The following is a 27,844-nucleotide window of genomic DNA, read 5'->3' on the forward strand; positions in this document are numbered from 1 at the left end:
ATCCGATACTTACAGTCGAACTTCGTTGGCTCGAACTCGCCTGGCTCGAAGTGAAAGTTGGCTCGAAGGTAAAGTTTTGGATCGAAAACATTATGCTGAACGTAAGTATTTCCGCTTGGCTCAAACTTTCCGAGGCTCGAGATATATTTGCTGGTTCTTCGGAATTCGAGCCAACAAGGTTCGACTGTAATTGGTTAGGCAATTTATATGCTTGTGTGGTACGTTTGTGGTTTTGTTTTTACGTTTGTGTCTCAAATTCGTTATAGTTTGTGCCTTGAGCTTCACAGTATTTTTTGTTGTTTTATTGTCGACTACTTGGGTTGTTCCTGTAGTTTACATCATATTTTTTGTTAATTCTCTGGTTTTGTTTTGGTATCAATGCAAAATGCATGGTCCAGGATGCTTACTCTTTGTTTTTAGTTACAAGAAAAGTAGCCAAATATCTACGAAAATTCCTGTGATTTTCATTGAACATTCAGGGACAGATTTACTCAGGAACGTAATATGTGATTCAGTATAAACTTTCTGTATGCATCAGACTGATATTTTGTTTAAAACTGAGCAATGTTTATAATTAATAGTTGTTATACTTTGAACTCGGTCCAACGCCTACACTCAGAGCGACAAAGTATATGAATATCGCTGAGATTAATTATAATCTGCAAGACTAGAAGTTTGCTTACTTCCGGCCTGATGCAACATGGATTCCGTTAAAAATGTTGCCTAACTTGTGAGTGAATTTTTTCAGGAGTTACGTGATTAACCTTTTTATTGTTTAAATACATTAGCTTTGAAGCGAATTTTAAGGAATTGTATGGATGTACTATGCGTGAGACGCTTAAAATGACCTTTGTTTCAATCTGAAGCGTTACCTGTTTACATTGATATATATAGGGAATTAATTAGTTATGAATGATGACCTATTATAGGTAAGCCAAACTTTTCATTGATTGGTCAATATTTATTGAAAAATTAATATTAACACAAAACATAATAAAAATATACGTGCAAACTAGCCTAAAGATGGACAATTCCTTCAAGTCTTGTGTAAGTGGCTGCTGGTGCTTTCCCCTTGTTTTAAAAGGACCAATATCAAGACAAAATACGAAATTCGTGCTTGGATTAAATCAGAGTTCATTTATGGGATAGACAAATTACATGTTTGTATATAAAATAGGTTATCCGTTTTCTGCAGTACAATACGTCCACCAAAACGTTTATGAGTATGCGTGTATGCGTTTGATCTTTAAAATGATTGCTATTCCAACAATTCTTAATATTCAATACACAATGCAATCTGTAATGGTGTTGTCATTGTCCGTTACTATTAACGTTAAAGTGTTAAAGATTAACAACGTTTTTGATGGAATATTATTTCTAAAAAAATTACGTCAAGGATTCGTACTGCTTATTCTTAGAATGAATCTTTATTTCCTCAGTTAAGAGTTTAACATAATTATAATTACAAATAAGTATATAAGTTTCATGTTTATAGATATGACTATTTTAAACCTATATAAAATATATACAAAGGTCATTAACAGTACACATTAAATACAGTTAAAACTTTTTAGAATATAGATCCATACAATGGTTATAAAACATACATATAACTAAACACGTATACATAAGGTACATATGTTTTATCTATTGAAAGATATGCCATGATCATGTCAACACACGTCTTGAAATTAATCTAGCTCGAAAGTAAAAACCTAAATTAACAGAGCGTATTTTACATTAAAAAAACTTATGAATTCTAAGCGAAAGTCATACGATAATAATACAATGTTACTGTCGGAGCATGTTCCGTATGGTTCTTGCACATGTTATTCGTTTGATGGCTATCGTTGGTAACCATGGTAATGCCTAGTAAGTTTACAAATTTGATGTGTTTATGTTGCTAATTTTCTCCGTTCGCATAGGGACAAGATAGTCATGGTGATCTTTCAAGTTGAGCTGCTGATACTCTTTTGCCCTGTCTTTCAAACGATCCACGTCAAGTTGGTTGTATACATTTCTTTCTGAAGACACAGAATCAACATTTTGAACTGTGTCTTCGAAAGGTCCAGCAGGTGATTGATCTACTTTTAGATTAATATAACAGTTAAAATCCGCAGGTATCGCTTCATATCCGTCTTCAGTATTCGATATGTCTGTTTCTCTGTCTGCAACAAATTGAAAAAATATACTAGACAAACAGTGTAGTTATTTATTTTTCAGTCATCTCTGATATTTCGATATGAGTAAGTATTGCATGAAACTAAAAAAACTAAGTATTCTATATACAATTAGGTGATTGGTTGATGCCTAATAGCCCAAAATGACTTTTGTTAATACATCTATAAATACATTTATTTGAAAGGATTAATCAGCAAAGTATGATTATGGAAACGATATACTAAAAGCAAAATGTAAACACTCTTTTTACGGCCTTTGAAAACATATTACTAAATCGGTCATTTTGCATTCAATTTAGTGTTGAAATTAAGAAAAGAAATTGTTATAGCTTTATCTTTAATGAATTTTTGGTCATTTATTTGACATATTAGTAATAAGCAAGCACGACTTTTTGAAAAAAATAATATTTTAAATCAGGTCACCAGTTATCAAAAGTTACCATTACAACCAATAGTACGATAAAACAAACACCTTCATTGTACATCCGATACCTAAAGAGTGCCAGTGGGTGTCAAAAGTGTTTTTCTTACTGTTCACTCAGAGAACATGCTCAGTGAAATGAAGACTTCTGTTTATAACGCGGAGGTATTTAATGCATTTAATATTTTTTCTACATCGTATTTATTCACGATAAACCCTAAAGCCTAAAAACATAAAACCAATACTACGTTCAGAAAGGATTGGTTCCTTGGAGAAGGCTCGCACATCTACCCTCATGTCTCCAAGTGCTCAGTGCCTATTATTTAATCCTGGATCAGTTCGAAGGCTAGAGACTACTCACTGAGGCATACAACGGCTGTTACTACTATGGAAGAATAATACAATTCAAACTACAGGGACAAGCCAAAAAGTACGAAAATCACATTAAACATTTATGAATGTATAAAGTCCTCATTTTGCTACGTTAAAATAAAACATAAATCATACCAAGCGTTATATCAAATACTTTTCTTGGATGAGCAATATCATTCCTGCCAGAACGTTCTTCTTGATGTAACCTGCTGCCTCTTTTTCTGTGTCTGAAAATGTAATGGTTATTAGTTGAACATAAACATACATTGGCAATCATTTTTCAGAACTTAATCTCAAACGGGTTTCCTGAACTTTATCATGGGCTCGTTCATTAACAATGCCGTTTGTTAAATTGGCAATGTCGTTTGTTATATAAACAATGTCGTTTGTTACATTAACAATGACGTTTGTTACATTAATAATGCCGTTTGTTTCATTGGCAATGTCGTTTGTTAAATAAAACAATTTCGTTTGTTACATTAACAGTGACGTTTGTTCCTTCGCCTTGTTGTACATACCGCACATGCCAGCATACTTAAATATGTGGTTTGTTCCTACCACTTATCATATATACAGCATACTGACATCATTTACTATGTCGGTCCTTTCTACCACTATTCATACATACCGGTAAATAAAGAAGGCTACGACAGTAAGCAATGTTAGTCCACCAGAGACAGATGCACCTATGATAATAGCAGAGCTGCTTTTCGCTTTATCTGAAACTTTAGTAGTTTTGAAATGTAGCGATAAACTTTGATTTCTGTCGAAGACATTAATAGCTCATTGAACAACGAATCATCTAGGCCAGTTGCAGTATATCATAGAAGTGTAATGCGGTAACAACACAATGGTGTTGATAACATAAAGATACATGTACTTTTCTAATTTCCTGAATATTATAATTCACATCGCACTAAAAGTGTATGTAATTGTACTTATTATTAGAAACGCCTAATCGCATATTTTTATCAAAATCATTTTGTTTTTTTCATATAGATACTATGCCGTATTTATATGTATTTTCTCAAATAACCGCTTAGTTCATAGCCGACAATCAAGTTTGTAGTCGTACTTTGATAACAATGGCGTGATATTTTGGTATGATGTCTTCAACTTTTTATGTGCTCATCTTTCGTTTCAAAGGGGACTGTTTCATTAATAATCCCACGTTTATATTTCCTCAATAGAGATAAGTAACCGTTGTTTTTTAGGACTTCTCGTATGAATCAGCCCCAAGAAGCCAGTTAAATGTATGTTGATATTTTTTTGTATTAAGCCTGTTGGAATGTCTTATTGTTTGTCTGGTAGTACTCGTACCAGGTCTGATAGCAGATAACTTGTCGGATGGATGATGTCTTTGAGCGTGATATAAAAGACAGGTTTCCCCGACACTGACAATTGGGAGTTTTGACTAAATTCAAAGAGAATAAATGTTTGTTTATATTACTACAGTGTATCTGCAGCCGTCCATTAGTGACATATAATACACTTGTTACTATATATAGTAACATTTTTCTACAAATATTCGTTCTCACAAAAATGATTATCGTTTTCACCCGTGAAATTATCACAACAAGTGGGTGATATTATGGCATATTTGCCCGACGAAGACGATAAGGTGCATTACGCCGTCATTTCAACGATATTACTATGGCCAACGGTATTCTGGTAGGCAAATATTACACAAGCTTTTTAACTAGTTTCACCGTCATTTCTTGTTGCAGTAGCGAGTACTACCGTGAATCGTACCGGATGTTTACTTTCGATGAATGTCAGAAAGCGGTGAGACATGGAAATATTTTGTTGAAACGTTCTGTTATACTTTTTCTGCTGAGAAATGTTAATTAATCCAGCGAAATGGCTAGGGTGAATCAAGCCGAAGGTCTTTTTTTACTGCTTCTAGGTTTGATCGACACTAGCTGTGTTAACATATTGACTAATTGAAAATAACGTCAAAACCACACGAAGAAAAAAAAGAAATATTCGTGGAATGGAAATATTCCGAACCTTTTTTTAAAAATAAGGTTTGCTATTTTAATGCCCAATAACTCGTGATTCTAAATAGCTAATGTCATTCAAACACAATGGAAATGTTTCTATTATTTACCTTTAAGACTTCCTGCTAAATCCTACTTTGTTCAACAATTTTGTTTTCAAAACCAGTTAAAATCATTGACACATGATTAAACAAATGAATTATACAGGATGATACATGGTTAAACATGGCTTTTGATTGGGTGTGCCAATTATTTTTCCCACTGGAACAATAACCAACCAAAAGCCATGGTCAACCGTGCATTATTCTATAATTTATTCACGGTATCCTCTTTGCAGAAACTGACTTTTTATTATTGTTAAGATTATACTTGCTAGAGGGTAAAGGTGGAAAAGAACGAACTGCTTTAAGAAGTGTTTTCCATGAGGACATTGTAGACGGCAAAAATGAATTCGGAAAACAGTTGGTATAAAATAGTTCAAAGCTGAACTCATTTGCATTTATTATATTCGATCTCCATTGGGGATGATATAAGCGTATGCCGATTTATTGTTGTAAATGAATTAAACATCTTGTAGAAGAGGGTAAGCGTATGTTTCCATCTTTGTTTCCTGTAGAGATTCATGTCCTGTTTTAATAGACAGAACGGCTATAGAAAAAGTACAGTTTCTCCGGTGATGATTCGCGCTAAACTTTTTATAAATCCTCTTCGTCGGCTTGCTTGAGATTGTCCCAAAACAAATTTGTATGCCGATATTTAAAATAAAACGAACCGTCAGTAAAAACAAATATATTGCTGGTATAGTTTTGTGCGTTGTATACATTGTGTGTGTGTGTGTGTGTGTGTGTGTGTGTGTGTGTGTGTGCGTGTGCGTGTGTTCCATGCTCGTAAAGGATGCATATGTAAGTCGTATTGTCCGTACATTTGTTAACAAGCATTAGAACGAAGAAACTGTTTCAAACAAAATATTGAATAATCATAATCGAATCAGTAGTTCTTTCATATCAAATAGGGTAATAATAGCTAATGCTCACTAATATTATTGTCACAGTTGATTCCATCATACCCGTCCTGGCAAGTGCATTCATATCGAATATTGTCAACATTTATGCATGATCCATTTTGGCATGGCGATGCATCACACGGAATTTTCGGAGTTGCACAACTGAAATACAAAATTTCACTACAGACTTGATCATACTTCAAAGGATTTTTATTGTTTTTTTAGCAAGACACATCAGAGAATAACATTTTAGAAGATTATCGTCGAATTGCTACGCGTGTCAAATGTGAAATGCATGCTTGTAACAATATGAAGTCTTCTTTGGTTAATACATATTTGGAAACATCGCAGAAAGTTCTTTAGCAGCAAGTGTTTACTGTTAGAACCGGTGTTAAAATTTGGAAGATTTTACACTTAGACCAGTATGCCATTGATACGATGTCCTCATCTGTCGTCCACATCCACATTATAAAACGGCAACAGTATTCTTTTTATGGGCAATATAATATATAAATAAAAAACGTTTCTAAGTAGAACGATCATCTGATAATAAGTAAGTCATTTTGTTTCATTATTTTTTCACATTTGCAGATATATCTTACTAAGTAGCTAAAAGGTGTAATAATGCCGATTATGTAATAGGCACCCCTCACTCCAATTATTACGAGTATTCAAGAGCGCTTTATCCCAAGTTAATGACTTCAGTCACGAGGGTTGCAGGTGACGTAACTATTCTGAACTACTAGTACTATTTCGTTATAAGTGATTAGTGTGTTCTATCTGCTTGTTAGTTATAAGTTATACACAAATATTTATCCTCTGATATTTTTGATTTTTTTCCTTCTGAGTGCAGGTATTGGACTGAATGTAAAGTATAACAATAATTTCATTATGCGCATCACCAAGACTTAAACCAAATATCAATCCGATGTAGCATCTTCAATCTGAAAAAGGGCATCCTGGACCACATCCTGATAATTAGTATTTTATAAATAGCGTATCTTTAAGTTAATCTGTACCTGTATTTTATGAAATAAAAAACTATTTCGATTAGTCCTACATACATAAATGCACCCAGAACTAGCTCAATCTGATAGTCTGTAACTCCAATGGCATTTTAGGCACCAAATGGTGCAGTTAAAGACATCTTAGCACACATTTTAAGTTATCACAGTCAAATTTTTACCAAATTTACGTAAGATTGCAGACGTCTCAATGCTTTTTATTATTAAACAAAAGTTGTGAAAACAAGGAATTTTTTAACTAGATCAGATAGATGTATAAATAGTGAAATGAGGTCCATGTTTGCGAGTGTTTTCTTTGGCTTTGCCTGTTTGTGATTATTTTCTAATAAATGCCAAGCTTTGACCAAAACATTGAAATATTTGAACAAAAAAAAGTTTAGGAAATATATATAACAGAGACAAACACATCAATACACTGTTTTTGTTTAGTTTACGAACACGTTTGAGCAGCTTGTCACGCCGTGTTTGTCTCGTGGCTAGTAACTTACTATTTGCCAGCGAACCCTTTAGATGAGGAGCAAATGCACTCATAATCGTTGATTTTGTCAACACATCGTGAGGTTTCATGACACTTAGAGTCGATGCAGTTGTCCACGTTGTCAACCTCACAATTGTTGCCTGTGAATCCTGAAATTTTGTTCATGTTTCACTTAAATGCACTCTAGCAGAATATTATAAGCAATAACAAATTTGTATGTACTAGCAAAATCAAGTAGCTATGAATCTAAAAACATATCGGGTCTTATTTCCTCTTTCGCATTAGCGACTATCTAATATGCCCTTTTTAGCATACTTGCATTATTGTCTTAAATATTTAGGTAAGCAGCATGAGTTAATAGGATTTGTTTATTATTGTGGACACACGCATATGTATGCACACGTATTTTTTCCGATACTTAATATGTATATTTACTCTCAAACAATAAATTATATCAGCTTATTCAATGAATCTTGTACTATGTTTACGAGCTTTTTTCCGGAACTTAACTTTTATAAATAGCGTTCGGACAAAGTACACAGATATTAACTTTTACACACGTTACATATTGAACGCTGTCAAAGAATGCACCCGCTATTGTCGAAATTACAATTAGTCATTACAGTGTGCGTGTTCAATTTTATTCTACCATTTTAAGAGAGTTTGTTTTGCTTTTGTCTATCCATTATAAACCCGCATGTTAGCACAGCTAAGTTATACCAGCCAGTTATTGATTAACATGATCCTAATAGGCACGCCGCTGAATCGTATGTGAATGTATTTCGAGTTGAGGGTACATCTGTTCTTACAAGTAAGTTGGGTGCAGTAAATATTACCTTTCTTATTATTTGAGTAAACATAGACTGTAAATAAACTTGCTTGAGGAAAATAAGTGAAAAGCGACCAGCTAAACTTTATTCTCCTATGTATTTAATGTTGTAAATATTGAGGACAGGCAGGACGGATTTAGGTCAGTCCGTGGCATATTTGTTTTTGACAAAAGACATACAATTACCTTTTGTGCAGCGTTTTGCCATGTGAACAGTTCCTGCAACGAATGCGGATTGTAAATAGGCTTCTGTGTTGAAAAGTCTACATATAAAACTACCGGAAATTGAAGTGAAAAACGTCGCCTCTATGCAATCATCGTTATTTAGGCAAAGTAGTTCGCAAGCGGCCTTATCTTGAACTTGTTGGTAATCTATTTCACCAGTTTTATTGCCACCCATCCGTTCAGCTTTTGTTTCCATTACACATCTATCATAATCTGAAAGTTATGAAAGGGGAGTGTAAGGCAATTTTTACATTTTAGAATGTCATACTACGATGAATTAGTATTTATTTATGCCTTTACCAGTCAATAAAGGAGACAGTGAAGGTTGAATTGTTTGCAGGCGATTTCCACGACGATCAGAGTTTTTACTGAGCAATTATAACTAACAATGGGTATAACTCAGCAGTTATTAGCATCAAAGTATTCAGTCCTGCTTCGCATCTGAGCATGCCAGTGGTATCCTTTGTTCTGAGTTTTACAGCCATTGTATAGACACATCTCTTGGTTTAACTTAATATGCAGTACTGTGTGTGTTTGCAACATAAAAACTGGACTATGCTGCAAACACGAGCGCATGATACATATGCAAGAGCCCAAAAGGACGAGCAGTGGTAGTGTGATTTTGATTTTTTTAAACATTCGTTCATAATTGTTTCGTATGTTACAGTTATATATGCGGACATCCTTTGCATTGCAGTTTCTGGGAAAGGAAATTAGAGAAAATCCATCAATTCAGGCGGAAATATGTCAAATTACCCCATCATGTTTCTGTATATATATATATATAGAAATCAGACCGTTCTTTACCAATCAACGGTCATTTATAGGGTTAGTCCAATAGAATTGCAAATCAATGAAGTGAAGGGGCACATCCGTCCAACATTTTGAAATTTCGTTAGAAATTTGATGACTTGTTATTTGATTTCATGTCGCTTTTCATTTGCGAGATACAAATAAATCTTATTATTTAACAGTTAGGGATATTTAACTAAAACCATGCAAGCGTATGGGTAGCCCATAGCAAAAGGTATTCATTTAACACTAACCTGTCACACAATTGCAAGTATAGTCCAGTTGCCCGTCTCCATAGACACAAGTACCGCCATTTGTGCAAGGATTTCCGTTGCAGATATGAATTATCTTTTCACATTGATCGCCGTAGTATCCTACATCTTATGTTGAAAGTATTAAGTGGTATGAGTTTCCTGACCAGCTATTAAAAAGCTACGAACACGCACACATGCACGTACGCACGCACGCACAAGCACACGCACACGCACACACACACACACACACACACACACACACACACACATATATATATATTTATTTAAATTCACATACTGTTTTGACTGAGCAAGAACTGGAATAGATATAAAGCTCCTGATGTACCTCGATTTGTTAAGTTATTATATCGATACAATTGGTTTCATGAAATTGAAATTTAAAATTGGAAAATGTACTGATATAAATTTTATAAAATTATAAATACTTTTAAATGTAAAATTCATGCATATTTAACAACTAAATATTCCTTACCGCACTGACAGTTTTTCCGCCCAAAAGCTGTTTCACACGTCCCTCTGGCGTTACAGTAAGTACTATTACAATCTGTAATACAAAACGTTAATAACGCTTTATTTTTATATAACGTCAACGAGTGCAAACAATATAAAGATAACCTCAACGCGTTTTAGAACTGTTGATGTGTAAAGCAATACGATTATCAATGTAAAAATATATTTAAATTAGTAAACAGTGCAAACCCTATATCATTTTGGATGCAATTGAAACTTGGTGCAAAGAAATCGAAAGTTTTGTCTAGTATTGCAACCAAGGACTGGCGCGATTATTTCAAAAGTCTTCTCGATGATAAAGATGCAGCATTGGTTTATTCTAATAGAGCAAATGTTCATGAGTTTATAGACGAAAGTGCTAGCATATTTAATGATCCATTTACTTCATCTGCGGTAGAATAATACATTTCCAAACTAGTAAATAATAAAAGCTGTGGGTTAGATGGTATTCCGTCTGAGTTTAATAAATATTCATGTTCTGAGATAGAACTATTTTTATAGTTATTATTAAATAAGATTTTGTCAACAGGAGTTTTTCCACATTATTGGGGACAAAGAATAATATGCCCTGTTCATAAATCTGAGTCAAATATTTTACCAGGAAATTTTCGTGTTATATCTATTACAAATAACATTTATAAGATTTTCCCTGGTGTTATTAATCAGAGACTTTACAATTGGGCTGAGCTTGTAATATTGGTACGAGACAAGGAGATAAATCCAGTCAGACAATCTTTATTAACGAGTTATCAGCTCTTTTAAGAGAGAAATGGGGTGTACCATGAAAACACAGAAGATATTGTATTAGATATAGTTGACCGTTATGACAAATGACAGTTTCGTGAACTTAACGTTAAAACTACTTCAGTTTATAAATATATGGGATTTCTCTTTACCCCACGTACACAAGAAAACTAGTCGGCTCAGTCACAAAAAGTCTATATTTGCAATTAACCATTAACAAAATCCATTCGATTATTTCCCAAACAAATAACTGTTTAAGATTTTTGATAACATGATCAAACCTATATTATGTTACGGATCCCCAGATTTGGGGATATGAGTTAAGTCCAAGTATTGAATCTGATTTTAGCAGGAAGCACCTTTGTGTAAATAGGAGTATGAGCACATGGATGGTTCTTGGAGAGAGTGGAAGATTACCATTATGTTTATCATAGTTTTAACGGTATGAGATATTTTTGTAAGCTATTAAGAATGACCAATACTAGATATGCGACATAATGATGTTTAAATGCTTAAATCTCTTGATAAAGTTGGGCGAACTGTAAATGTTGTTTACATATTGATTTGGGTATATTTGGATAACTCGAAACGTTGAAAATATCAATTGTGCTGACCAAAAGTGGTTTGAATATGTAAGGAATTCTAGTCGTTGTTCTCATTATAAAAATATTTCACTGTTGAATCTTGAAAGATACCTATCAGTAGCTTTACCATTTAAACATAAGGTAGCACATTCAAAATTTCGATGTTCGAACCACAAATTGAGAATAGATACTGGTAGACATCATAACATACCAAAAGTCGTATATATTTTGTTTTGGTAATTAACATATTTCTGTCTTTGATTGTGAATGTCATGCCTTTTTGCCTGTAGAAAGTATGGCAAAATAAGAATACACTATTTGTTCAATTAGTAGTCTGCCGGTAAAGATTTAAATGACTTTTATAACCTTATAAAAACAACCAATTTTGAGAATCTAAGTTAGTTGCCTTTCTATTTATATCATAGGTATATATTATATTAGGTATATATGCTTGGATTCATTTTCTTGACACAACTCGTACAGTATTTTTTTTATTTGGTATGTCACGGATTTTGGGCCGGTGGACTTTGATCACTAGATAAATATCTGTACTTGACTTGGAAACAATGGATGGATCACAAATTCATTAAGATTACAGCATGGTATACGGCAAGGTTGTACCCTTTTTGCTTTTTTATAGTATCCGATCTGACTAATCCTGATGATGCAAATTGGACAATTATACCATCAGCATTATAACACCAATTAGGCAATAATTTTCTCATATTCCATATTTTTAAAGGTCATTAAAAATATGTATAATTCCATTAAATCGTGTGTTAGGGTTAATGGTGAGTCGTCTTACTATTTTGCAAGTAATATCGGGGTCAGACAAGGAGAAAATCTTTCTCCAATGTTATTTTCCCTGTTTCTTAACGACCTGCACGAATTCTTTAACACTAAAGAGCTTAATGGCATCGAAATCGGTGAAAATCAGTTATTGTCATACATGAAAATATTTATACTTTTGTATGCTGATGACACAGCAATTGTCTGTGAAACTGCAAATGATTTACAAGATTGTTTAAATGCATATCATGACTACTGTCTTACATGGCATATAAAAGTAAATATTGATAAAACAAAAAATTGTAATATTCTCATCTTGTAGAATGACATATCACACTTTCCAATTTGATAATATGGACATAGAAACTGTGAAAGGTAACAAGTATCTAGGAATATATTTCAGTCGTTCTGGATCATTTCTTTCTGCCAAAAAACATATTGCAAAGCAAGCTACAAAAGCAATGTATTGTCTGATAAAAAAGCTACATCATTATACCTCCAAAATATGCAAATTGACTTGTTTGATAAGATAGTTAAACCAATACTTCTTTATGGATGTGAAATATGAGATTTTGGAAATTTGTAGTTATTGGAAAAAGTATAACTTAAATTCTTGAAGCTCATTTTATGCCTTCGATCCTCATCCCCAAACGCAATGGTGTATGGTAAGACTGGTGTATTTCCTATACAAATTGACATAGAAACTCGGATGGTTAAATTTTGGGCACACCTAGTACAACCTTCGAAAATTGTCTACAAAACTTGCGACGTATTGTCTTTATCATGATCTTCAAAATAACGGGAGTCAAAATAAATTATTTTGGATACAGAATAATAAAACTATGTTATTAAAAACAGGAATGTATGGAATTTGGTTATCACATACATTTACTAACTGCAGATGGTTAACACTCTCAGTATCACAAAAGTTAAAAGATTTGTTTATTACTGCCTGGTGCATAACATTAAACACATCCACACGCTTCCGATTTTATCAAACAATTCAAAGAAAGTTTGAAATGGAAAAATATCTTTATAAAACCTATGACATAAATACAAAAAGTTAAGCAAAATTACGAATGAGAAATCACAAATTACCATGTGAAACTGGTCGATAGAGTAATGTCCAATAAGAAAATAGAAAATGCACGCGTTGCAATAGAACGATAGGTAACGAATACCACTCTATAATATGTCCTGATGTTTTTAAATCTGAGAAAAACGTTAATAAAACCTGTATTTTATGTTAGACCAAGTTATGTTAAATTCCTGAACCTCTTGACAAGTGCAAATGAAAATGATTTTAGGAAACTATCAATACTTGTTAAACACATATTAAAATCGTTTACCACTTAGTGTTAAAAACTGTTCATTATGTAAACGTATATCACTCGTTTATTCGGCGTATTGAATTGGAAAATTATCCCATGCTTAATATCTTAAAATAACGTTCTCTTCCGGAGAATTTTGATAATTGGCATAATATTGATTTTTCTGTTTTAAAATGATTAAACGTGACATAATTTTGATTCTGATTATTGATAATTGTAATTCTATTTGTAATTTGAAACTGAATGTGTCATTCCTTTCAGACAACTTGAACCTCATTGTACACTTTGTTTTCATATATGTATTTACTAAGTGCCTGCATAAAGCCTCGTTATAAAAATAAATCCAAACCTATCAAAGTAAACAAAATGGCTTTGTTGTATAAGCATTTGTTAGAAATATGGATTAAGGTTAAATAACTTCCACTTCATCAAACGGAAACACCCAAAAGCTACTACAATCTGGGAAACAAATAATATAGGTTAAAAATTCATATTTTAAAAAAATAAAAAAGTATTTTACTTTAGATCTTGATTGATTCCAACATACTTAAAATAAACCGTATTCTATCGAGTTCGGACATTTTAGAGGCGAATTGTATTCTTAATAAGCTCAAAAATAAATGAAATTGGATTGCAGACCTATATTTTTCAAAACAAGTCATTCCTAAGAAACTCGTAGATCGGATGTATCGACAAATACAAACGTTAATACAAAATTACTAATAATCTCCATAACAACCCTTTCAAAGATATGACTCATTATCAAATGTATCAAATCTATATTGCGCATTTTATAAAAAGCCTATCATTCATTGTTATCGGAATTGACGGTTACAAGAGCATATTTACTGGAACTTTTTGTACTATATTGTTCGTAAGGCCATTAAGGATAATACAGTTAAACAGTTTAAAATGACGTTACTGCATAATATTTTAGCAATGTTTATTTACCTGGCAGTTGATGGATTGTCCTTTGTATTCATTGAAATAAAGATAACGAACACCTCTTTATTAATTATCAAATTTTGACACATTTTTGGAATGCTATACTTGAGATTTTTTGAATATGTGGAATACAGAAAGATATTAAAGTATAAAATATATAGTGAAAGGTTATAAAAGTGTTAAAATTGGTATAATATTTTGAATATTTACTTTTAATTTCTGAGTGCCTATTGTGCATTTATATTTTATTTTTTTAACAATTTTGTTAATATTATATCAATGTAATGTTTATGCAATTTTTCAAAATGTTTACTTTTTAACCCATTAGTTAAATGATAGTGTTCCTCTTTTTAATTATATTGTAATTAATGTTTGCTCTATAAAAACTAAACTGGTTGTTATAAACTGGCAATTCCAAAACGAAAAGAAGAAAAAATGCTATTGGACTTTTTAAATGTATTCTAATAACTTATATGTTTAAAATTTGTTTCCAAAATATTCCGTTTGTGTTAGAGTTCAAAAGTTTCATTGACTACGTTTGCTTAAATTAATAATTCTAACTTCTGTTTTGTCGTTCAATGTTGTTGCATGTGCGTTGACAATTAACATAGCTTAATTTTGCTCCTCTTTCCTTTACTGACAAGAACTCAACACTTGACAGACAAATCCTTACCTTCTATAGGTACACAAAACGAATCATGTACGCCTCCCGTTTGTGATGTCATAGCAGAGGAAGGACATGGATCACAATACGTCATCCCATTGAAAGGTTGGAAATGGTGTAGGGGACATGGGTTGCATTGTGTGTTCCTGAAGCCAGATATAGAATACTCTCCTTTCGGGCAAGGGTCTGCAAATTAATCGTAAATCGGTATGTTAATCAGTTTTCATCAAAAAGCGTATGGTAAAGATAAAAGATAATCTGAAGTATATTCTTTATCTTCAGAGCTTTTTAAACACCTATATTATTTAACACAAGATTTGAGATAAACATCATAACTCTTTTTTTTCAGTTATAAACAATAATTACTGTAGCACTGCGACACAGACGAGGCAGCTGGCACTCCGACTGTCGACCCTCCGTTCGGACATTTTGCGCATGTTGTTGTATTCGATGAATAAGAGTCAGCTGCGCATGGTGTACAGGGATAAAATCCATCGGTTGATATATATCCAGCTGGGCAGTTATCTTAAAAGATATATACAGATATAGGAATTGTTATACTGTTAAACTGTATGATTTGCCTTTTTTCATTCCATTATAATTTACTGTTAGAAAATCCGCTAAATATATAATTGAGGGATTGGAATTTTTTTTATGATAAATGGCTATTTGTTCATTAAATGAGATTAACTTCAGCTCAACTCAACTCAAAATACATTATTTTCACGCCCAGCTTACATCCAATTGACATGAAGTACGACTGCTTTGATAATTCCCTATTTAAACATATTGAACCAAAGTCAATGTGACTGATAAACCTCTCCATGAGTTTAACAGTTATAAATATCTTTATCAAGGGAGCTGGAGGTAATACGAGTTAATTTGGAGACACAAGGAGAAACGAAGTCCTTATTAGGACATAACAGAATGGTTTTGTTCTGTTCTGTTTCTTATTAGAAGAACTTAACAGATACAGACTCTTTATTAGGAGAATGTTGGTCCAAAGGAGATAGCAAGTCCTTAAACGATACACTTTGTTAAGTGCTCGAGATTTAGAAAAACTGCAAGTTGTAATAATATATTGAGGTTCCCAAGTTCACTTCGTCAATATATTTCGAGTTGTATGTTCCAATATGTTTTTTTCCAATGTCTGTAAGAGATTATTTGGCTATACAAAACTCATTTCTGAATTTGAATGGGAATGCGTTGTTTTATAAGCTGCTAAATCTCATTACCTACATTATGGATTAAATGTTTACATTTTTTAAAAGATTACAGAGGACATAGTATGCATCGGCAAATTACTTCAGTTGATTTGCCTGTTACAAGCAGGATATACTAGAAACATATTTTAAATGAAGGTTTTCTATGATGTCGATTATAGCTGTCAACTTTTCTATTTTCGGTTTGCTGAGAAATAGTTCTCTGCTATTCATTCTTATAGCTTATTATTCGCACGTTTTTTAGTGCAAAGCTTTTATGAGCAGAAAACAATGAAGTTTTATAAGGGCATACATGTTCCTAATATAATAAAAACACTTTTAATTAAAGTTGGGCATGAACACATAACCAAATTACTACGCCGCTATTTAATGAATGAAAATTTGGAAGGTCAAATGTGTCAGCAAAACAAATGCGGATACTCATTGGATTTTAACATTCTTCTCAGTTTAAGCCTGCATGTGTTTCATAGTAAATTAATATTCAGTCATCTTACTGTCAGAGACCAGTCTGTTTCGCTTGAAAACAGGTTTGTTTTCCAGATAAAGAGTGAATGGCACGCTAGTTTGTTGACAAATTTTGAGGTGTGGGTGGGGTAAAAAATATCGGATTATCTGTAAATTGTTGTGTGAATATTTTCCAGGAAGCTCATTTTACGTACAACGGCAAACAGTTCAAAATATATTTGAAAGATGATATGAAATTATATTTATGTTCGAACTGTTGTTTTTGTCTGTAATTTGTTTGGAATGAAAGAAGATGTTCGATTATTCAGCTTCAGAGATCTGGAAAATGTTAGAAAAACGGGATAACCGGTAATAAACGGTTAATTGTTAATTTCCAAATACATATTCATTTTAATTTATAAAACATTTCTTTAATTTTTAAACATTTTTTGACAACATTAACTGGTTCAAAGTCCAGTGTTCTGTTATGATCAACGCAAGGAATTTAAAAGTTACTGAAAGTTGATATTTTCACTCCTTATTTTGCAATAGTGAAAATTTGATATTTTCACAATTGTTATTTCACTGTTTAAACCCCATATTTCATCGTAAAGCATGAAAAAAAATATAATTATTTGCTGTTGGGTCAACACGGTCCTGTTCACGAAAGCCCCAGTGAGTCCGAGTGTATTTTCAACCATTCCTTTAAACACGATGCTTTTCATAAGAAAGCTGCTCATTCTGTCTACTATATCAGTCATATTTCATATTTAATTGAATAATAAAAATAAATAAATATATGCTACATTGACAGTTGGTTCTAGCTGCGTTCGGATATGAACCACTGTTGCATGATAGGCAAGTTGTCTGCATGATGTTTCCGTTGTAGTGGTCATCAGGGCAGGCTTCACAAGATTGTGATGAAGAACTGTAGAACAGACCTGGACCGCATGGAACTGCAAAAGAAGTGTAAAATATGAATTGTGTGCATACTCTGGTTTTCAATCGAATCTGTTTGTATCTGTTTAAAAGCAAGATACACATTTTATAATTATGTTTTTAGTTAACAGATATCAATAATTCTAAATAATGTAAACAATGTCTCCATCCGTTTTTTCTTCAGATTTAACAAAGGGGTTTCAATGGCAAAATGTTTAATCACATTTGTTAAACAATAGGGGATGACAAATAACTGCATGTTTTCATAGGCTCACGTTTTAACTTAAATAAAATATTTGAACAAAAAAATAAAGTCTTTCATACCTTCCATATTAACGGATTGTATAAAGCAGTTACAGACGCCATTTCATTGTACATATACGTTTATAATAATGTTTATCCTTTTATAACCCACCGCAAAAGTCGACAGCTAGGTCAGCACTTGTCACTTTGAAGTGATAGCTCTGTCGGCAGGTAACCTCTATATCCCCGGTAGAAGTTGTAGCAACACTTATTGCAGCGGTAAATGTACCGCATTGCAAGTACGTATTCCCGAAATTAAACAACGCAGAGTTATTACGTATAATATCCAAACAGTTCTTTTTCTCAATGGTTGTTGCCGACGATAGCAGAGTCAATTTCAACGTCGCGGAAAACTACGAAATAAAAACATGAATTGCAACTTGGTTTAAAGCATAGTCCATCACTATTGTACTGTAAAATTTGGCCAGTATCTACCATTTAAAAAAGTGTCAGTACTTGTTCTAATCCAGATAAAATATAGCGTTGTAAGTTTGTTACCAAAGTTTGTTAACAATTCTTGATAAACATACCAATTATTTATATATATATATGTCTTTGGCGTTTGCCCAGTGCCACTAAACCGGGTTTATGTTTAAACGTTTTGCTACTGAGCTTGTTTTTGTAGCTTTTTGCATAAATATTCATTCGTTAAACCTTGTTTGTAATGCCAGCTTATCGCTTTTAGAATAGCGTTCGAGTCGCAATAAAACCAATAACATTATCAAATTTAAGAAGCCATGTAAACGTATGACCGGTTGGGCTCCTATCCACAACTTCTAAGGTGTGAGGAGTAGCTATGTACCACTAAACTACTATCATCCTTAACGCTTAACTCCCTTCCTTTACTCTTCTTCTGCTATTCAATCAATGTATCTGGTAATGTTTCATTATACAATTATATAAATCTAACCTTGGCTGTTTGAAGCAAATTTACTGTAACGACTTGTGCATCCCAGTTTCTATTGCACGATGACTGAATGTTGTTTTCAAAGGTACTGAGCTCACCAATCACCTTTTTAAAAAAAATACCAAAGCAATTGTGGTTAAAAAAGTCGTAATCATAGATAACTTGCACGTCGATGGAATCGTCTGAGTTTTGTATTGCTAAAATAATTATAAGATATTTTATATCAAACATTTAAAGGTATTCAAATTATAATTGATTAACGTCGTCATTGAAACATTTTAAAAGTTTAAGCATTTATATATAAAATAGAAATGTAAATATTTTAAGACATTTATTTATGAAACGTACGGAGACAATAACGATCTGCTGGGTCCGCTTGGGCAAAGTTCCAAGTATTAGGGGAACTGCAGATGAATGTCCTTGATGTGACTCCAATTCCAAACACATATCCGTTACTGCATGTCCGAGTGCATTCTAACCCTCCCTCTCCAGTATCTGTACATTCCGTGGTTGCAAAACTGTCACTAAATAAGCTTTCTTCAAAACAAGCACCAGCAGAAGCAAATTTACAAAACAACTAAATACCGCTATATAAAAATGAATATTATACCTCTTCTATGATTGTTTTCATTATTTGTTAAAGCTGCTACACGAATTAATTACAGATATTTCAAGACATTTTTGCATGATAAGCAAAGTCTAAGCATGTTTGTGATACATATAGACCTTGAGCTGCCAATTGACCCAGCGCCCCCTAAGGGGGAATTTTGAAGGTTATGATTTTCTTAAAGCTTAAGCAAAACGCCACAAAATGATATCTGTTTACGCTCTGAGGAAGGGGGCATAAGTGAGTAACGGAATACTGAAGACATTAAGAAAATTGAAGGAAAACTATGTATAGCTGTATATTTCAACATATATGAAAACAAAAGACAGTCGCAACAACCTTATCACAGCGATGGTTACCTTCAAAGAATACTCTGAATTTACATTGTGCCTCTTCGCCCACATTAGCCCCGTATGTAAACCCTACGGTTACCACGATTTCTTCCGAAGCCCCTATTTTGCTTATGTATGTGGTCACAGATTCTGGCACGCTGAATAAAAGCTCTGTTGTGTGAGCGTCCACCTCCTGGTAAAATCGTGTTTTCCAATCTCTCACATTGTACACAGTTTCAGTCCTATCGACGACACTGGTGATTTTCTTAGACGGGCAATCAGCCATGGGTTTCGCGCGCTCTACAAAAGAAACATAAACACTTGTCTCAAGTAGTTGCTTATTATGTTGCAAAATGTTTGTATGGTTGCAATAACTATAGGATATACGTATAATTTATTAACAAAGCATTTAATTATTCAAATCTTTGCTATATAACATTTCCGAATTTCACCGTGTAGCAAGAATGTTAAAATGAATGTATATGGTATTGTTTGGTATTCTTTTTTGTAGCTTAAACGCTTTAACATACAAATTCTTAATTAATGCGTTTTTAGAACGCGCTACTGATATACCTGAAACTACAATGTAAATAGAGCAAGTCGCTGAATTTCCATTAAAATCATTCGCCGTGTACACAACTTCTTCATTCGATGTCAAAACATCCCCAGGGTGAGCGAAGCCTGTTTTAGAAACACTTCTAATTGCAAAGTTGTCACTAAATGTCGGAACATTAATTTCTGCGGATTGCATTTTAAACGCAGTCTGTCGTTCTGTCTGGCATGCATTGAAAATCGGTTTTTGGATGTCTGTAAGGAATCATGCACACACTTTTAAACAATAGTTCAACGATGATTATATATTTTTATTGTCAATGTGTATCAGATAAAGGCTTTCAAACTAAGGTTCTTAAATTGCAATAAACACAACTTTTGAAGAACTGATATGACGCAGTCATTTCAAAAAAAAATATAGTGTATTTTGAATATTTGTTAACCTTGTGTATATGATACCTTTTTAAATTCGTTTCAAAGACGTAAAACAAATTTTAATTTCCAGTCAGCTCAAAATTACCTTTGCATGTAGGAAGAACCCTGTCCAGATTGTCTGACCATATTGCGGAACCACCTATATTTTCACAGGTGTAGTTTTCTGGCCCTGTTGGTTTAAAACCGGTTCTTTTGCATGCATAGCTAAGTGTTGCACCAATGTCATAGCTTGATGCTATTTGTTTGGCGTCACCTGGTGTTCCTGGGTCCATGCACACATCGCCTTCAAAAACAAACAGAAAACATCATGGCTTTAACGAAGAAGGGCTACTTTTTTGTTGATACTAAACTAGTTTTTCGTTTAAGTTTCAAGGATTTCGGCGGTTTGGAAACGAACGGTTTTGTGTAGAGTTTCAACAATATGGTGGAGCATGAAGCCATTATTTCTGAATTCATTCAAAACAATTATTCAGCAAATGGTCGCTTGCCATTTTTTACAAAATGGTGCTTCACCCCATATGTTGGATCAATTTGCGCCGTTTTGTAAAGTGATCTAGTTTTCGGATGGGAAAAACCACTTGAAGAAGACATTTATATGCAAGGTTATTTCTTGTAATGTGAAAGAGGAAATATGTCATTCTATGTATTATTGTTTTTTATGGATCACAGGGTTTTAGTTCTTGTAGTTAGCGCACATTCCTGTCGCCATATTTATGTTGATGTTTAAGTTTTATACGGTTCATTTATAAGCTGATATGTTTCATGATTTACAAGGACATATAAATCTGATAATATTTTATTTTGAATTGTATCATTTGTCGTAAATGAGCGCATTGTTATTGTCATCAAAGTTATAAACTTTGAAATTTGTATCAGTAACACACATAAATATTCAGGACAAACAACAGTATAGAACAACATGTGGGTGGCAGACGGGCGGACAGGATGATTAAAATAACAAACAAAACAGTTTAAAATTTAATGTTGTTTATGTTAATTTTTGCTAACAATAAACTAACCATATGTAAACATCGCTCAGGTTAGATGTTTATATGAAAAATACACGTTTGTTCAAAAGTATGGTTGCTTATGTTAGAACAAAGGTAATATCAAGGGTAACTTTGGGACCAGTTATTCAGGTATTGTTCTTCAAATGGGTACATACATTTCTCAACCGCCATTTTCCACTTGATTGATTTGCACCAAAGAGACTTGTTTCCTTAAGGAGGAAAAGGCAATATAAACGCGATGTTTTGTGTTGATTGTCTCAATTGTCACACTGTCAATACAACAAAATGACATATAAAATGTTCCGCCTGAATTTCGTAGAGGAAAACTGGAAATTCTGTTTGACCGTACTAGTGTGTTTATACCAACATGCCAAAAACTAATCTACTTTAGTTGTTCAAGTTTGTAAATACCGATCAACTCACACTTAATCTACCTTGTAAGTACAAGTATGTATCTATCGATCGACCAACACGCAAGATGCCTTGATCCTTCATGTATGTATCTACTGACCGACCCACGCTTAATGTACGTGGGTTGTTCTAGTGTGCTTTAACCGACCTACCGACACTAAATACGGTTGTGCTACTTTGTATGTATCTAGTGACCGATTAACAATAATTCTAGCTTGGTCGTTATTTTCAATCTACCTGGGTCTTCCTAGTTTACATCTACCGATCGACCCAGACTTAATCTACCTTGGACTTACTTGTATATATCATCCGACCGAACCACACTCAGAATTCCTAGGTCGTACTTATATGTATCTACTGACCGACATACACTTAATGTACGGGGTTTGTACTTGTATGTTTTCAACTATAGATCCACATGAAGACCTACCGTTGTTAGACTAATTATAAATGTACTGATCGACCCATACTAAGTCTACCTCGGTCATGCTTGTTTGTATTTAGCAACCAACCAAATTTGAATCTACCTGGGTCGTACCAATTAATATATTTCGACCGACCCATTCCTAATCTTCATGGATCTTACTTGTATTGATCTACCGACCGACCAATACTAAATTTACCTTGGCTGTACATAAATGTATCTACCGACCACCACACACTAAATATACATCGGTAGTTTTATCTACCAGCCGACACACATTGAACCTACATTGGCCTTACTGGTATGTATCTACTTAACGACCCATCCTAACTATTCCTGGTTCGTACTAGTATGTATCATCCGACACACACTCACTGAATTTACCAAACAACAGAACCACCAATAATCGACTTGGTTGTACTAGTATGTATCTACCGACCGACTCATATTTATTAACCTAGGTCAAAGTGTGTTTTTTCCTACTAGCCCACTAGAAATCTACCTTTGTCGTACTTGTTTGAATCAACCGACCATGTACAACACCTAACTGGAACGTACTAGTATGTACATACCGACTGACCTACACCTAATCTTATCTAGGGCGTACATATCTTCCGACATACCAACACCAAATCTTCGAGGGACAAACTAGTAAGTACCTACCATCTGACCCATAATGAATCTACCTGGGTCGTACTAGTATGTACTTACCGACCGACCCATACTTTATCTAACTAGAGCGTTTTAGTATGTATATACAAATTAACTAACACTAAATCAAGCTTGGTTGCACTAGTATGTATCCACATGCTGACCCATATTAAATCTACCTTGTTTAGTAGTAATGTATCGACCGACCAACACTAGATCTGCCTTGGCCAGGCTAGTTTTATCTATCGAAAGACCAGCAGTAAATGTATCTTGGCCTTACTAGTAGGTATCTATTGACCGACCAGTACTAAATCTACCTTGACCGTTCTAGAATTATCTACCGACACACTGAAAATCTACATAGTTCGTTCTAGTTTGTATCTATCGATCGACCCACACTTTTGTACCTTGGCCGTATTAGTATTTATCTACCGACTGACCGACGCTAGATCTTCCTTGGCCGTGCTTGTATGTTTCTACCTACAGACCGAAACTAGATCTTTCAAGGTCGTACTAGTATGTACCTACCGACTGATCCCTATTAAATATACTTGGTCGTACTAGTTTATACCTACCGACTGATTCACATTTAATATAATTAGGGAGTACTAGTATGAACCTACCGAATGACCCACATTAAATCTTCCTTGGTTTCACTAGTATGCCCCACACTAAACCGAACTTGGCCGTATGTATCTACCACCGACCCACACTAAATATACCTTAGCCGTACTAGTAGGTATCTATCAACCAATCAACACTTGATTTACATTGGTCGTAATAGTATAAATCTACCGACCGACCCACGTTAGTATGTATATATCGACTGACCGACACTAGATCTACCTTGGCCGTACAAGTTTGTATTTTCCGACAGACCAACACTAAACCTTCCTGGATCGTATTTATATGTACATACCCTCTGTCCCATACTGAATCTACCTGAATTGCACTAGTATGTACTTGACCCAAACTAACTATAATTACGGCGTAAGAGTATGTATATACATACTGACACATACTAAATCCACGTTGATTGCACTAGACTGACTAGTATGAATCCACAGACTGACCCACACCAAATCTACCTTGGTCTTCCTTGGTTGCACTATGAGTATCTACCGACCGACCCACAATAAATCTACATTGGCCGTACTAGTAGCTATCTGCCGACCTACCCACTCTTTATCTACCTGGGTTGTACTAGTTTGTGTTTACCGACATGAAATCTATCTTGGCCGTACCGGTAGGTATCTACCGTCCGAGCAACACTGAATCTACCTGGGTCGTACTTATTAGTTCCTAATGACCGACCTACACTTAATCTTCTTTGGTCGTTGTAGTCAATATCTATTCACCGACCCACTCTTAGTGTACATGGGACATACTAGTATTTAGCTACCGATCGACCCACTCTAAATAGTCTTTGGACGTTCTAGTATGTATCAACTGGACGAGCGTTATTACATCTGCCTGGGTTGGTAGTAACACCAAAGAATAATTGTAGACTGGTTCTTAAGGGAAACCTAAGGTTTGGCCTCTTACCTGAATTGTCGCTTGTCCCTCTTGTTTCTCGACTGTTCACCGATATTGCTTCATCACAGGATAGACACTCCTGCTGTGCCGTGCTCTGGTGAAAAAGCTTAACCATTTCAAAGTATACCCTTTATAATCACCAAATACATACTATAGTGTCAGAATAACTGTTTCAGTTCATTTACTTCAATTGCATTTTATTTAATGAAAACAAAAATTACAATGCATAAGGAGTAATTCGATTAAATGATTCTGAGTATCATAATTGATTCAATATGAGGTTATTGATTAATATTAAAAAAGGCGCTCGTTTACGTGTTGTTGTTTTTTTTGTACTTTTATTTCATCAATATACTGCTTACCACGAAATAACACAAAAATCTATATTCTTTGAAAGTTCGAATATTTTATTTAAATACAGTGATGACATGGATCGCATATTCACAAATCCCAGCATAGTGCAGTGTTCCAAATGTATATTTAAAAGCAAGACGCCAGTGCGGCAACGATAATTTTTTGGAACAGGATTTATGAAGCTTTGATTAAAAAATGCATTTATGATATTGGGAACATATTTTCCCTAGTGGCCTAGATTTTTACCTGAAGTAACCCATATTCACAAATCTTCAAGACAACACGTAGACAAGTATTCTGACAAAGTTTCATAACATTTGGATAAATACTTAAATTTGACTTACTTAGTGACCTAGTTTCTGATATGAGGTGACCCATATTCACAACGTGTAAACAATAATTTTGTATTAAGTGTCATAAGAATTAGATAAAACTATTCATTTATGACATTGAATAATGACTTCCTATGATATGACCCAGTGACCCAGTTTTTAATCTTAGGTGACTCGTATTCAAAACTGTTCATTACAATTTGTAGACAAATATTCTGACAATGTTTCATAAAAAAATATTAAAATATTGACTTTATGACCTGCTTTTCATTGTTATATGAAAACTCCTTAGATATAACCCTGCGACCTAGTTGTTGACCTGAGGTTTTCCATACTCACAAATGTTCAAGACAACATGTAGGCAAGTATTCTGACAAAGTTTCATAGACATTAGAAAAATCATTTCACTTTATGACAAGGAATAAAAACTGCCTTTGATTGGACACCGTGGCTTAATTTTTGTGCGGACACATTCACCAATATTCACAACAACATGTTGAAAAGTATAAATGATAAAGTTTTGAAACAACAAAATAAACTATTGATTTAATGATAGGGAACAGAGACTGTAATGCAGAATTGTTAACGCTCGAAGCCCGAATAGATTTCGCCATTCTATAATCCATATTTTTCGATTAAAACACTGGATATACTGTCTTCTTTCATGGCGTTGCTGGTTTGCAGTTTATTACATAGAGGAAATTCGTTTGTTTCAGATTACGATATGCAATATATTTTACTGAGTGAGCACCAAAAGAGGTATTTGTCACTCGTGAAATATTTACTTTTGGTGTACCCTAGGTGATAAATATGTTACAATCTTACACTGCGTCTATATTATTTTCCCCATAAAACGGTTAAAATCCGTGAAATCATATTTCGATAAATTCACTGTTTGAAGCGGTGAATATATCGAGATATAATTTACCGGTATGTTTCAATAATCCATCGGAAAGTTTGAAATCAAAGATTACGCATTTTTCTTTAAAGCTTTAATATTGACGTACTGTTCTTATAGTAATTCAAAACATTTGGCGACAAACGTTACATGTAATAAAAATAATTTTTAAATTATATGAGTTGTCATTTTAGCCAAAAACATGATTTTTTTTACGGAAAAAAACTTTGCGTAATTACTTTTCATTACTCGTTTTGTTTGTTTTGTATAAAATGGCAACTGATGTAACGCAAATGTTACCATTCTTTGTTTAAAAAATATACATTTTATTGATTTGATAAATTATGATGAGGCTAGACTTGAAATGGTATCTGATAATCATTATCTTTGATATAATTTTCACGGTTATATTTGAAATACGTACACTAAATATAACTAAACTCACCCGAAAAAGACAAATAGTAATAAAAATAATCCACATATTTACAATTTAACAGTTTCCTGTGGCCGCAACAAACAGAGATACTTCCTCTTTCCCGTTAATGATTGATATAACCGTGAACACTTTAAAATGGTTATATTAAATACACAAAGCATGATCGGGTACCCACTATGTTACAAAGACCCCTCTTCAATTAAAATTACGTTCTCCCATTCCAATGGCGAATGGCTTTTGTCTGGTATAAATATAAAGAATGAATTATTTGATTGTAAGCATTTTAATATTCATTTTATGCGCGAACACACACCTTAGGAGCTTCAATTCGTATAAACTAGAAATGAATACCTTTTTTACATTTGATAACAGCTGAATGGAATATTAATGTATTAGTTTAAAATGTAAGTGAAAGATAGAATAGCAGTTTAGCAAACATGTTCTATAACGTGTATTCACTTATTTAAGGACAATTGAAAATTTAGAATTATTCAAATTATCGCCTGTTAATATTCAATAGAATGCTCGGTCTCTTATTATAATTTTCGGAATGAAATATGGATTTGGTAAAATAACACCTCATGACGAAAAGTCCGTTGTGGCAACCCGCCAGACTGAGCTATCGATCATACCGAAACTCGTTGTAAGCAGTTTGGTTGCATGTCTTTCTGACATCATTGACAGGGAAGTATTGTGATATAAACATTTAATTGAAACTCGATAGATCAGCAAATCATTGTATCCAACATAATAGAATATATTTTCATGTTCTTCCGATAAAGAAAGCTTCGTTCGTCCTGCCACTGCACTTTTGGTTCTTCTTTAAAGTGCGAAACTATTGTCGGGCCTCGTGCAACGTTGTGATGTTAATGGCTTTTAAAGG

The 27,844-nt window shown here is 33.7% G+C and overlaps 2 protein-coding genes across 2 annotated transcripts; both read right to left on the bottom strand.

The window, feature by feature from the left end:
• Positions 1–1,637: 1,637 nt before the first annotated feature.
• LOC128241708 (sushi, von Willebrand factor type A, EGF and pentraxin domain-containing protein 1-like) lies at positions 1,638–19,987 on the bottom strand. The gene is made up of 15 exons (XM_052958750.1): positions 19,950–19,987; positions 19,332–19,478; positions 18,987–19,088; positions 18,189–18,429; positions 17,641–17,790; positions 15,534–15,692; positions 15,177–15,353; positions 10,073–10,144; positions 9,580–9,705; positions 8,495–8,746; positions 7,490–7,628; positions 6,008–6,138; positions 3,602–3,698; positions 3,109–3,200; positions 1,638–2,168 (listed from the first exon to the last, which is right to left on the bottom strand). The coding sequence occupies exons 2-15, from the start codon at positions 19,428–19,430 to the stop codon at positions 1,879–1,881; spliced, it is 2,127 nt and encodes a 708-aa protein (XP_052814710.1). The 5' UTR covers positions 19,431–19,478; positions 19,950–19,987; the 3' UTR covers positions 1,638–1,878.
• On the bottom strand, positions 19,769–27,053 carry LOC128205331 (uncharacterized). The gene is made up of 6 exons (XM_052906878.1): positions 26,971–27,053; positions 24,951–25,035; positions 20,995–21,192; positions 20,496–20,729; positions 19,974–20,222; positions 19,769–19,845 (listed from the first exon to the last, which is right to left on the bottom strand). The coding sequence occupies exons 1-6, from the start codon at positions 27,004–27,006 to the stop codon at positions 19,769–19,771; spliced, it is 879 nt and encodes a 292-aa protein (XP_052762838.1). The 5' UTR covers positions 27,007–27,053.
• Between the last annotated feature and the right edge of the window lie 791 nt (positions 27,054–27,844).

Source organism: Mya arenaria, chromosome 2, assembly GCF_026914265.1.
Source record: "Mya arenaria isolate MELC-2E11 chromosome 2, ASM2691426v1".
In the NCBI taxonomy this organism is placed as follows: domain Eukaryota; kingdom Metazoa; phylum Mollusca; class Bivalvia; order Myida; family Myidae; genus Mya; species Mya arenaria.